Source organism: Bos mutus, chromosome 11 (genome assembly GCF_027580195.1).
Source record: "Bos mutus isolate GX-2022 chromosome 11, NWIPB_WYAK_1.1, whole genome shotgun sequence".
In the NCBI taxonomy this organism is placed as follows: domain Eukaryota; kingdom Metazoa; phylum Chordata; class Mammalia; order Artiodactyla; family Bovidae; genus Bos; species Bos mutus.
In genome coordinates this window covers 101,990,634-102,002,568 of record NC_091627.1, presented here as the reverse complement: position 1 = coordinate 102,002,568, position 11,935 = coordinate 101,990,634, and the positions used below count along the sequence as shown (strand labels likewise).

General features: G+C 40.6%; 2 protein-coding genes across 5 annotated transcripts in view; one reads left to right on the top strand and one right to left on the bottom strand.

The window, feature by feature from the left end:
* Nucleotides 1–328: 328 nt before the first annotated feature.
* Nucleotides 329–10,566, bottom strand: TXNDC9 (thioredoxin domain containing 9). Of its 3 annotated transcripts, none has more exons than XM_070379969.1 (5): nt 10,425–10,566; nt 7,862–8,092; nt 5,822–5,940; nt 3,228–3,482; nt 329–935 (listed from the first exon to the last, which is right to left on the bottom strand). In XM_070379969.1, the coding sequence occupies exons 2-5, from the start codon at nt 8,048–8,050 to the stop codon at nt 818–820; spliced, it is 681 nt and encodes a 226-aa protein (XP_070236070.1). In that variant the 5' UTR covers nt 8,051–8,092; nt 10,425–10,566; the 3' UTR covers nt 329–817. The 3 variants fall into 3 exon arrangements, with proteins under 3 accessions (XP_070236070.1, XP_070236069.1, XP_005892303.2); XM_070379968.1 differs by having other exon boundaries at nt 10,407–10,564; XM_005892241.3 differs by having other exon boundaries at nt 7,862–8,080; nt 10,407–10,539.
* A 931-nt stretch (nt 10,567–11,497) lies between these two features.
* EIF5B (eukaryotic translation initiation factor 5B) overlaps nt 11,498–11,935 on the top strand; it is a 76,286-nt gene continuing 75,848 nt past the window's right edge. For both annotated transcript variants that reach the window (XM_070379967.1, XM_070379966.1), the window contains exon 1: nt 11,498–11,729. In XM_070379967.1, the coding sequence (XP_070236068.1) occupies nt 11,695–11,729 (35 nt within the window). In that variant the 5' untranslated portion in view covers nt 11,498–11,694. The remainder of the gene's footprint in view (nt 11,730–11,935) is intronic.

The window sequence follows — 11,935 nt, the reverse complement described above, 5'->3', positions numbered from 1 at the left end:
TTGTGTGAGTTTTAGCAGGATCATGGTTCAAGTACCAAAGAGACTCACTATTCTTCCCAAGACTGAGTATTTTCTTGAATAAGTGTTTTTGTTTGCTGTATGCTCTTATGACAATTTCCAGAGACTTTTCATTTTTAGAAAAATATTTACCAGTTATGATTGTCTCACTGATGGGTCTGTAGATCATGCTGCCATGCCCAAAGTGCTTCTTGATTGTTTAATGCACGTCTTAAAATATAAGCCATCAGGACCTTTTAAATAAGGCAGTATGGTCACAATCTGAAAAAGCTTTCTGATGCCATCAGTTGATTCAACAACACCATGCATCTTACAGAATAAATAAACAGTTCTTTAATAATTACTTAAATATATTCCAGAAGTGAAGAGTGTTTCTAATTCATTTACAAGTGCTATCTGTTACACCAGTAAATGTTACTTGACCTCTTTATAAAGTAAATAATGCTGCATAAGAATTAGTCCTGGAATAGTGTGCTGAATTTCTATTTTCAATCCAGTAGATTAAAAACACAATTGTGAATGGTATAAAAACGTAAGAATCATTGTGATAAAACCAATCTCAAAAATAGAGAATCCAGACTCTCCTCAGATAATTTTAGAACTCACAAGTTTTCCTCTACTTAAACACAAGCTCCACATATAAATATTAAAGATGTTTTTCACCATGATGCCACTGCATAAAACTCTAGAATGTGACCATCAGGAGATGAACATACTGAAATCAAGAGTTTAGAAAACACATCTAATTGTGAAGTAAGGAGAAATAAAAAGACGATTTACAAAGAATTATAACTAATTTCTAATCATCATCAGAGTCTGAATCATATTTCTTTCCCCGAATAGTTTTCTTTTCCAGCTTTGTGAAGTTTGTTCCAAATTTCTTTTGGCTCTGAAATGGTGGCTCCATTAAATTTCCACTAAAAAGAAACAAATAAGAAAAGCGCTTAATTCTCTATGATTTAGTACAGCTAGTATTCTAAACTACACAAAAATCTATCCTCACTCTAACACATGGACTAGAGTAAAATTTTCTTTATAATGCTGATGTTGAGGAAGAGGTACTGAAAACTAACACTGATTGTTAATAGTTGATAATTAACAGTTTTAAACCTTACTTTGTACTACTAAATGCTTTTGACTAGCATTTTATTTTCTTATCGTTAATTACTGATTAGCATTTCATGGAATGTACCAACAAAATCTCTGACTGAAAACCATAGAAGGAAATCAGTTATTGTCATGTTTTGGGTATGCTGAATCTGTATTAGATTCCTATCCCTCTGAGAATGACACGGGAAAATCGTGCTCTATTTTCGATAGCCTGTTACGACCAGTTTGATCCTATTTAACATCTTTTAATGTTTAGATCACTATAGACAACAAACTCATGGAACTCATTATCATTAACCCTGAATTAGTATAGAATGCTTTTCATGATACCTGAAAAATAAGATCTTGGTTTTGAAATATCATTTGCCGCTGAAGGGAATTATGGCTTCTTGGAGATAAAGTCAATTCCTATGGAGAGTACAACACAGGTCCCCCTAAAAGATCTTACCTGCACCAAAAAGAAAGTGCTCAAAGGATTATGGGGATGTGTTAAGAACACACAGAAGCCAGAATGCAAGGCTCTCACTGGGCAAACGTGAGGTAACCTGAGCTTCAAAGTAAATAATAACAGTAATACTCAATAATATATCCCATTGAATAAAATAATCCATAGCCCATTCTAATACAAAGAAATGAAAAAGTAAACTAATGTGGGGTCTGGAAAAGGTCTTCCTTAAATTACCAGTTAGGTTGGTAGACAACTGGTTAGCCAGTGCTCAGATAATACTGCCAGCAATGAAACAAACCACCCTATGTCTCCGGATATGGTACACTGAGAACGAAGAACACATCACTTCCATATTACACCTGTGGAAAATATGCAAAACCTGAATCTAATTGTGAAACATTAGATGAACCCAAACTGGGAGATGCTCTATGAAATAACCAGTTGTACTCATCAAAACTGTTAACCTATTGGAAAACAAGGGCAACAAGTTGCTACAAGTTAAAGGAAACTAAAAATTCACAGTAAGTACTTGTGACTCATTTCTTCAGTATGGAGGATATTACTGGGACAGTGATGGACTTGAATAAGGTCTGCAAACTATGTATTTTGTGTTTTACTAATTTTACTGTGGATGTATAAGAATGTCCCTGTTCTTAGAAAATGCAAACAGAAATATTTAGGAGTAAAGGGACGTCTACAATATCCAGTCAGATGGTTCTGAAAAAAGTTTATATATACCCAAAAACAGAATGATAAAGCAAATATAAAATATTGAAAATTGAGGGATACGGGTGAATGATATATGAGAATTCTCTGCACTAGTTTCCAACTTATTTAAAATTGGAAATCACGATTTAATATTAACCTTTTACTTAAGAAAACAAAACCTGGAACTTCAAAATCAATTTCTACAATATAGGAATGACTTATACACATGTAGGAGAGATTCAGAGAAAAAGGAGGAAGGAAAATAAAAAGATGAGGGAATTTTTTACTTATTGAAAGGTACTCTGACTGGAATAACTGGAAATTTTAACCAATTATTTTTGCAAATAAAAAACAGATACATAAGATGTGCTCTAATCTGTGAAATTAAACTGTCTGGAGAAGTGAACAAAGAGATGAGTGGAAAACAGAAGTTGGATTTTAGATCATTTTCTACTGAGACTGCTCTTTATAGTTATGTAATTTAAGCTAAACATAGAAATGAGATGTTATATAGTTTATCAGAGTTGACAAGTGATACAGGAATAACTACATTAAAAATATAATGTTTGAAAATAAGTCATTATCAATTTGAGTAATCTGGGTTCAAGCCGGAAGGAGTCAATTCTTCTCGAGTGTCATCCTGGGTTTCCAGATGAATACCGAATTAGATTTCATAGGATCTGTTTGAAAACTTTTAGAGTTAGGTGGACTCTAAAACCCAAGACCAACTTTATCTGGAGCTCTGACTTTGCTGTAAGATCACACTAAGGTACACTTTTAAGAGATACGCTTTTCCTTTGTGGCAGTTTTTCTTCATCTCCAGCTGCAAGATAAAGCTTATGGAAATATTTATTTCCATAAAATAAATATTAACATAAAAATTATCTAAAAACTTCCACTGAATATGGGAGTTAAAATAAACTGACGGTTTGCTGAATGTTACCTGTAATTAAGAATATCAGAACAGCCCAGCCTCCACTCTAGGGTTTCTGTGGTGAAGTCGTCTGTATTTCCTAGGTCAGAAAATCCAACAACAAAATCCTGTGTTTTTCCATCTTTCACCAGTGCTAGTGTGGGAATGACTTTGATACGCAGTCTCTCACAAAGGAAAGGTGCTTTTTCCACATTCAGTTTCAAAAATTTGGTCTCAAGATGTTTCTTGGACAATATCACCAAATGTCTGTCTACTATTTTACACCTGTAAATAACAACACATAGAAAACCAAAAGCTAAAAATGACAATTTCTTTATCAAAGTAAATATTAAGGCACATCTAAGTTTTTACTTTTCCTGAATCTCATAATCTGCCAGTCAACCTATGTATCTATCAGATAACCTTATTTCCATTTCATAGGTTAGGTACCTCTTTTTCTACCTCTTATGATACTGTAGTCTAGAAGGTTGGATCTGCCTTAATGAGAACAAAGTATTCAACATATGGCTTAAGTGGCTCACAAAGCTGTCATGTTTATGGCCAAGAATAAAAAATAGTCATTTTCCTTATGCATGTTTCCTGGCATTTCATAGAAAGAGGCAAATCTGAACTTGACCGAGCTCAGAAGACACCTCCCAGAATTAGAAATGTACAGGTGGTGTTCTCTTTGGAAGTCACTGAGAAAGACTGAGTATGTCACCGAGAAGGAACCTTTCCAACTGTACAAATTCTGTTAGTGGAAGTCTATCAAGGTTAAGGGCTACAAATACATGGTCATTATGGTTCTAAAGAAGTGCAAAATACCAGCAGTATTTTTATTGAGCCACCTGAAAAGGAAAAGTGGTATTTTCTTTAAATTCTACTTTAAACTGGCCAACCCTTTAGTGTATCTGAGAGATAACTATGAAAACCTCTGTGAGCAGTTATTCTTACCCAGAGGTGATTAGTACAATCAACTTTTAAAACATACAGAGGAATCAAAATTCTCTGGGACTTGGGCTGAGAAACATGCCCAAGTGAAGTGAAGTTTGATAACTACTCTGCTTTCAATGATTAAGACACCAAAACCACAGCTGATTTTACCAGCAGGTTTTTGGGGTACTTCTTGGTAGTTTTTCCTGAGTTAAGTTCAGGTCCACTGAGTTTCTTATAACCTTGATGCCTCATCATCTGAGTGATTCTTTTTATATATCACTCATGCAGTGAAGCAATGGAATGTTATTAATAATGAAAATTGTCAGAATAAGTGGTTTCTGAATGAAGCTCCAAAGAAGTGACAGATCATTTGGAGAAATACATTCTTGAGGATTTCTACATAAATCAACTCCACGGTTTTACTGGAATAATATAGAATCTATTTTAAATAAGTATGTCCCATTGGCCAATTAACCCATTTTTTAATTGAATTTTAAATCCAATTTAAACCCTTATGATTTAAATCATGAGGGAGTGAGCAGTCATGATGTAGTTAAAATAGCATTAAGCTGGGCTCAAATCTGCTTTCATCATTTAGCAACTGAGTGCCATCAGGCAGGTCACTTAATTTCTCCAAGTCTTGGTGTCCACACACAAAAATACATGGGGATTATAAAGTACTTACCTCAAAGGGAGATTGTGAATGTTCCAGGATCTTACACCGCCTGAAGTGTCTAGCATTACCACATGCTAAAACTGTGATATCTACCTGTCTATATCAATTCATTCAACCTTGACTTTATTTTCTTTCATTTGTATTCTGTTAGTTAATAAATCCCGGCCACTAATAACCATGTTTTTGGGTAAGGAGGCAAAGACAAGGGCCAGGCAGACTATGGAGATGAGAGAAGAGGGCAGGGCTGGGGCCACAGTGAACAATGGAGATTCTGGATTGAAGTGTGAGTTTCCGCAGGAGCTACTCAGCATCAGCAAATTGCTTTCATACAATTCTAGGTCTGTTATCACATCATCTGATGTTGGCAACTATTCAAACTTTGGAGCTAGGGGAAAAAAACAGGCTTCAGCCATCTGGTTTAAGATATAACCTCTTCTGGGGCTATTTTTACTTTGAGGGATCAGCCTCCAAAGAGAGGTTGGCAGACCTGGGCTTGTCTAAGAGAAATCACTTTCTCCACCTTCCAGCCAAACCTGAAGTCCCAACTCTGCTTCTGGAGAAAGGCCTTGTCAAGCCACCGTCTCCCTGTGAATTGCCAGTTGAGAAGTGACTGAATTCAAACTTGGTGTTCAGGTGTTGGCCCCATTTCCAACACTGTGGCTGTATTGTAATAGTAGGGACAAAAGCAGAATTCTTGGAATTGATATTAAAAAAAAAAAAATTTAAGTGCTCATTGCTCAGATGTTTTTAAAGTTAGCTAGCGAAAATATCATTCAGAAAATAGCCACTTCTATGAAAATCCTGAAATCCAATAATTTATACTTTTTTATGTCACTGGTTTTTAAGTTAATCTTTGATGACTGCTTAATTTTAATATACAGACTTCCAGTACAAAGGGACAACTTAGGAATTAGTTCCTTTCACATTTTTCTTAATTTCTCTATTAAGTCAGGGTATCTATTCAACAATCTCTTCATATTTAAAAACAGTCACTGAGGGGAAACAAAGTTACCTGAATGTGGAGTCTCTGTAGAAATGGCAAACCACTTTTTTACTCTCCTTGACTTCTTGAAAAAAGTCTCTCTCACTAGGGATTTCTCTGTATTCCCCATGTCCTTTTGAAAGCCATTCCTAATTTGAAGAAAGGAGAAATATCACACATTTGAAATCTCTTTCAATGTCACTTTATATCTTATATCCAAATCACTATATTATTTTGTAATTAAGTTGACTTTATCTTAGAACTGAATTCCTTTCGGTGATGTACTTTCCTATCTTTCTAGTGTCAATGCAGAAATAGTCTGTGCGCAGACTATTTAATTATTAATTTAATAATTTAATAATTTAATTTAATTTAATTAATTATCTGTCTTGGTAACTTGAAACACATGTTTTCTTAGAACTTTCAAAATAAAAATTTAGACTATAAAGATTGAGAATGTAAACATCTATTTAATTTCTTTGCACTTAAACTACTAAAATCAAAAGAATCTGATCCAAGTTACTATGAAGCTTTAAAAAAGAACAGCTGTGAGATAAAGCAAACTGATGCTTGGGGAGGGGCGGGTACTATGGCTCTGAAGCTGAGGAGCCCTGTGTACTTTGGATGACCACCTCAGAGACAGCACTCTTCTAGCCTGGCCACCCACGGATAGTATCCAGTGAAGAAAAAGGTGTTTTCTCACGTGGTATCCAGAAAAAGGGACCCACAAGTCCAGCTAATCCAATTCTCCAAATCACTATCTCGACCTTTATCATCCATGTTGGACAGGTATTTCAGTTTCTTGTACCTTTCCCGTGGCAGGAAGCTGACTGCCTCAAGTGGAAACTTTTTTCCTTTCTCCAGATTTCTACTGTCATTTAATCTTTTTTTTCCCCTCTATTTCTTTGTCTTACTGGCTGTATTAGTTGCTGTTGTGTCCGACTCTTTGTGCCCCATGGACTGTATGTAGTCTGCCAGGCTCAACTGTCCATGGAATTTTACAGGCAAGAATACTTGAGTGGATTGCCATACCCTCCTCCAGGGTATCTTCCCAACCCCAGGGATCAAGCCTGGGTCTCCTACATTGTAGGCAGATTCTCTACCATGTGAGCCATTAGGGAAGCCCTTCTCAAGACTAGGCTTTAATAAAAAGGAGGACTGGACTTGCAGACAGAAGGACTTGGATCACTGCTCCACCACTCATTAGGCTGTGATTCTCATAACCTTTCTGAGTCTCACATTCCTCATTTGTAATGTGGGGATTATAAAACAACTATCTCACTGAGCTACTGTGACAAGACAACGTGAAAATAACAGAGCAGCTGGCACATCACATGTGCCTGAAAGCATTAATACACGTATTCTCTAGTTCTCAGAAAAGTCTTCTCTCACCGACTGCAATATATCCTGAACTTTGGTCAGCCTGGACCTCAGATGAGAGAAGTTCTAATCTTTCAGGTCAGCCCTTCAAATATCACGATTTCCCTGTTCCACAGTGAACATTTCTGCCTGCTTTTGACTGTCTCATATGAGGACTTCTAGACGTTCTCATCCTCTGAGCGCACTAGAAGGGGGCAGGAGCCCAGACTGCATCACTAGTTTTGCTATCTGTTTCATGTTGGCTTATGCTGAGCTACTGGGGGCCCTGGTATTTTTACCTTATTTCTTTGGTAAAGCTTCCATAAAGAGTTTAAACTCCTTAATGACACACTTGCTTTGAGCACAGACAAATCATGACAGGCTTTCTTATAACTCTGCCTGAAAGGGAACCTGCGGACCCCTACTTCTCCCAGTGTTCTTCCTCATTCATACTCTCAACTACACAAATTTGAGCTCAGAAAATGATCCTGGACCAGGTGTTTCTTGTACTTGACTGTGAATTAACACTGATCAGGCTAACTCGGACGGTGTCTTTAAAAACTATCTTTTCCCCCAGGGAGAATTTTTAATGGCATTAGGTACTTTTGAGGTCAAACCACCCTAAAGACCGAGAACTTCAGGCACATGTATATAGAAGTGGGTAGAAGCATACTGTGGGAGCAATTTCAGAAAGCAGGGCAGAGAGGTTACTTGTTTCTGCTGCTGAGCTTTCTTCAGAGCCTCGAGTCTCTTCTCCCGGAGGCGTTCTAATTCATCCTCATCCATCTGATCCAGTTTCTGAATCTCCGCATCCAAATGTTCTTCCACTAGTTTGGTAGTTTGAAGCAACTGATTCTCCAGGACTTTTGAAAACACGTCAACAGACGCGTTCGCTTCCATTCTTCTGAACGGTACGGTTCAGCCTTGACGCTGGAGAGGTGGCTTACGAAGTTGGAGAAAAAAATGAGACAGCAAACTTTTAGTTCCCCAAAGGCTAGCAAATATATCATTTGGAGTTCACAAAGTGTTCTGCTGGCAACCAACCATGTCATGTTAAGAATTTTTACTTAAATGTTTTAAAATTTAATTTTCAACAGGTTATAGTCACTCATGTGTGTTAAGTTGCTTCAGTTGTGTCTGACTTGTTGCGACCCTATGGACTGTAGCCCGCCAGGCTCCTCTGTCCATGGGATCCTCCAGGCAGGAATACACTGCAGTGGGTTGCCATGTCCTCCTCCAGGGGATCTTCCCCACCCAGGGATCAAACCCTTGTCTCTTATGTCTCCTGCACTGGCAGGTGGGTTCTTTACCACCGGGGAAGTCACACTAGTCAAAAATAATTCAGACCAAAGGTTAGAGTGCTTTTGACTCTGCTTACTATTCTAAAGCAAAGAGAAACCCTTAAGACTGTCGCCAGACCAGAAAGAACCAAGCAGTTGAAACTAACCCTAGCGTTGTATACTGACAGTATTCTTTACCAAAGGAAAAGGGAAGCAAAGCAGAAATGACTGCAGACATGATGAAGTTTAACTGTAGCAAGGTTTTACACATATGTGTACACACCAAATTTTGCTTCAAGATAGAGCACATTCGAGCAAAAGACATTATTTTTCATCTCTGCCTAAATGATCTTAACTCTGAAGAGAGCTCATTACAACTTGTGTAAAGAACTCTGCCTGGTGTTCCCTAAGCTCTAGTTTCCAATTCTGTTCTCTTAGTAACTAATAAAGTCTATGAGCCCACAAAGATTGATACTAATATTGATTTGGTGACACCCAGTGCTCCTAACTTTGATGTCAAACAACATAACACTCCAAATATAAAAAGCATATTGATCTATGTAAGATAGGAGTTTAAAAATAGACTCTAATTCAGATCTCAATGACAGTCTATTTAACATTTTTATTTTATATTGGCATACAGTTGATTTACAATGTGTTAAGTTTTAGATATACAGCAAAGTGATTAATTTATACATACTCAATTACCTTTTCCAAATTCTTTACCCATTTAAGTGATTATAGATTACTGAATAGAGTTCTCTGTGCTATACAGTATGTCTTTGTTGGTTATCTATTTCAACTGAGTATTTTAAAATAAATTATTTTCTACCAGCAACAATTAGATGAATTTTATGTGTACTCCTGGGTTATTACCGCAGAAATTTATAATTTGTCAAAGCAGGAGACTGTTGATCTCAACTATGTTTTCAACTACTACTGAAGCACTTTTTAAAAATCTGAAATTTTTGAGCTCATTTGCCCAGCTTCTGACACACAGACTGGCCCACCAGACCCTCTATTAACTGTTGAACTGAATTGAAATAGTCTTCCTGCAAAATTCGCCTCTGATTCCATTTTTTTCCCCCACATGAAAAGCAGTCGAAAAGCATACTGGATTTTCTCTTTGTATTCCTGGAGCTAGCAGTGTTGGGAACACTGCAGGTGCGCAAAAAATATTTGTCAACGGTTGAAGGAGCATGTGTCTAGCTATTGTTCAAATTATGGTTATGTTTAAAGTATTTCTGGGTTTTAAAAACCAAAATGTAAGTTCCTCACATGCGATAAAATTTTAAAGGCGCTGTATTTCAAATACAGAAAATGAATTTCACACTCCCTACTTCTCAAGAAAAACTGGATCGGGGCAGATGAGACAGAGAAGTAGTATCTGTTAAACACGGACTTGCTGGTCAGACCTTATTCTTTACAAGGGGCGTAGCGGTTGCTTGTCCCTGGAGTTTTACAGGCTGAGCTCAGAATTTAATTCTGGGATAACTGGGAAGAGAAGCGATTAACAAGAGCTGTTCTGGGCGGCAGGTTGTGCTGGGCATCGCCTTCAGAAAGGGGGAAAGGAGATGGTGCAGAGATAACTTCATTCTCCAAATCACAAGCTTCTGATTCTTTTTTCAGTTCAACTGAATGGTGGGCAGGGATGTGTCCTCAAGTTACCTAACCATTTCCGCGACTCCCCTGTGTGCACCCGCCAAAACAACCAGGGGGCCTCGCCGTTAACCGCACGCCAGCCGCTTCCCAAAAGTACCCTCGCTACTCCCCGCGCCCCCAGGGACAGACGAGGGCAGAAGCGAGGTGGCCCCAGCTTCAAAGCCTCCCCGGCGCATGCGCCAAAGCCTCCTCCGTGGCGGGGACTCCGGAGCCCGAGCCGCGCCCCTCCCCCGCCTAGGCAGGATGCGGAGCAGGCGGGCGTCCGTTAGCACCAGGATGCATGGCCGGTTTTTTCACGCCACTCTCTGCCTCACCTGAGCTCTCCGCGATACCTGAGATACGAAGAACCAGCTTCTCCAGAAGAGCAATCCTCTCTGGCTTCAGGCTCCAAGCAGCTGCGGGTAGCTGCGAAGCGACCGTCACTTCCGCCTCCTCATTGGCCGCGGATCTCACGCGATAGCAACTGCAACGTCCCAGGAAGTGGAGGTAGTGCGGGGGAGGGGGGAGGGAAGTGTGCGCGGCGAGCGCTTCTGCGCGTGCGCCCTTCTCCACCTTTCCTCTGCTCCAGCTCTCTGAACTCTGGCGTGTGAACCTTTCCCTCCGTCCGAGTAAACAGCCCAGAGGGCGGGGGAGCGAAGTACGCTGGAGATTGTAGTTTCTTAGTCCCCAGCCTGGAGTTGACGTTCTTAGGCTCTGACACATGTTACATCAGAAAGGAAATAGCAATGATTCTGCTCTGGAGTGGCACTCCAATTTTGTTTCCATTCGGTTTATTGAACAATTCCCCCCTTTAAAAAGCAAAGTATAACTTAAGTGTAAGTTTTTACATAGTTAACACATAGAGTCGTTGTCCAGATCCGGATATAAAACACTTTTACAACCCTAGTATGACATAAATTTTTAGAGCTTGTTCTCGGTTTGAATGTAAAGATCATGATCTGTTTAGGAGAAATAATGGGTGTGTCTTTTTTAATGGTTTCTGTTTATTTGTTTTGGTAATTCATGGACATGACTACGAGGCTCAATATTGTGGATTTCTGTCTCCCTTTGGAACACCCAGACGGCTCACCAGTGGTTCACTATCCTTCTTTATTGAACTTCACGCAGCTGAGTACAAAGGGACAGAGGTTAAAGGTGGAAGGGAAGCCCAAAGTCTACTTTTGAACTGAGATCCAATTCCCCAACTCTGCGTCCCCCAGCAGGGAGAGACCCGACGGGGGAAATTTCCAACCTCATTGTCCACCTCCGGGTTCTAGAATCTTGAAACCCCGCGGACCTCGGAGCGCCGCGGACGCGTGCCGGAAGGGGGCGCTCCGGTTTCCGCCTGACGGGCGGGGTAACTAGAGACGCTCTACCCGCGGCGCAGCTCTCGATGAGCCGCGCCCTGCGTCCCCACGCCGAGGCGGCGGGGCGATGCGCTTGCGCACTCGGAGCTCACACCATATGTGCCCTGTCCCAGTGCGCGGGTCTGTGGAGAGCCGGGTGCGAGAGGCGGCAGCGCGAGGGGCACGGAGCCGAGCGGAGACCGAAGTCAGCCGAGGGACAGCGGGTCTGTGAGAGACCGAGTAGAGGGGCTGGGGCTGCGAGCGCCGCTGACACACGATGGGGAAGAAGCAGAAAAACAAGAACGAAGACAGGTATTAGTGGCGGGGTCCTCACGGCGGCGGCCGGCGCGGCTCAGGGGGTCGCGCGGGTCCCGCGGGCGCGGGGCGGACCCGGGTCGAGGCTCGAGAGCGGCCCCGCGAGGCACAGGCCGGGACCTAGAGTGGGCAGCGCGGGCCCGAGACCCCAGTTCCGGCAGGCGAGGAGGGCCTCGGCGGCGAGCGGGTTCCCAGCCTAGACT

Coding starts and splice junctions, on each gene's coding strand:
- TXNDC9 (XM_070379969.1), bottom strand. CDS start 8,050: ATGGAAGCGAACGCGTCTGTTGACGTGTTTTCAAAAGTCCTGGAGAAT. Junction 5,941..7,861: donor AAGCTCAGCAGCAGAAACAA/GTAACCTCTCTG, acceptor TCTTCAAATTAG/GAATGGCTTTCAAAAGGACA. Junction 936..3,227: donor TCTGATATTCTTAATTACAG/GTAACATTCAGC, acceptor GTTTCTTTTTAG/TGGAAATTTAATGGAGCCAC.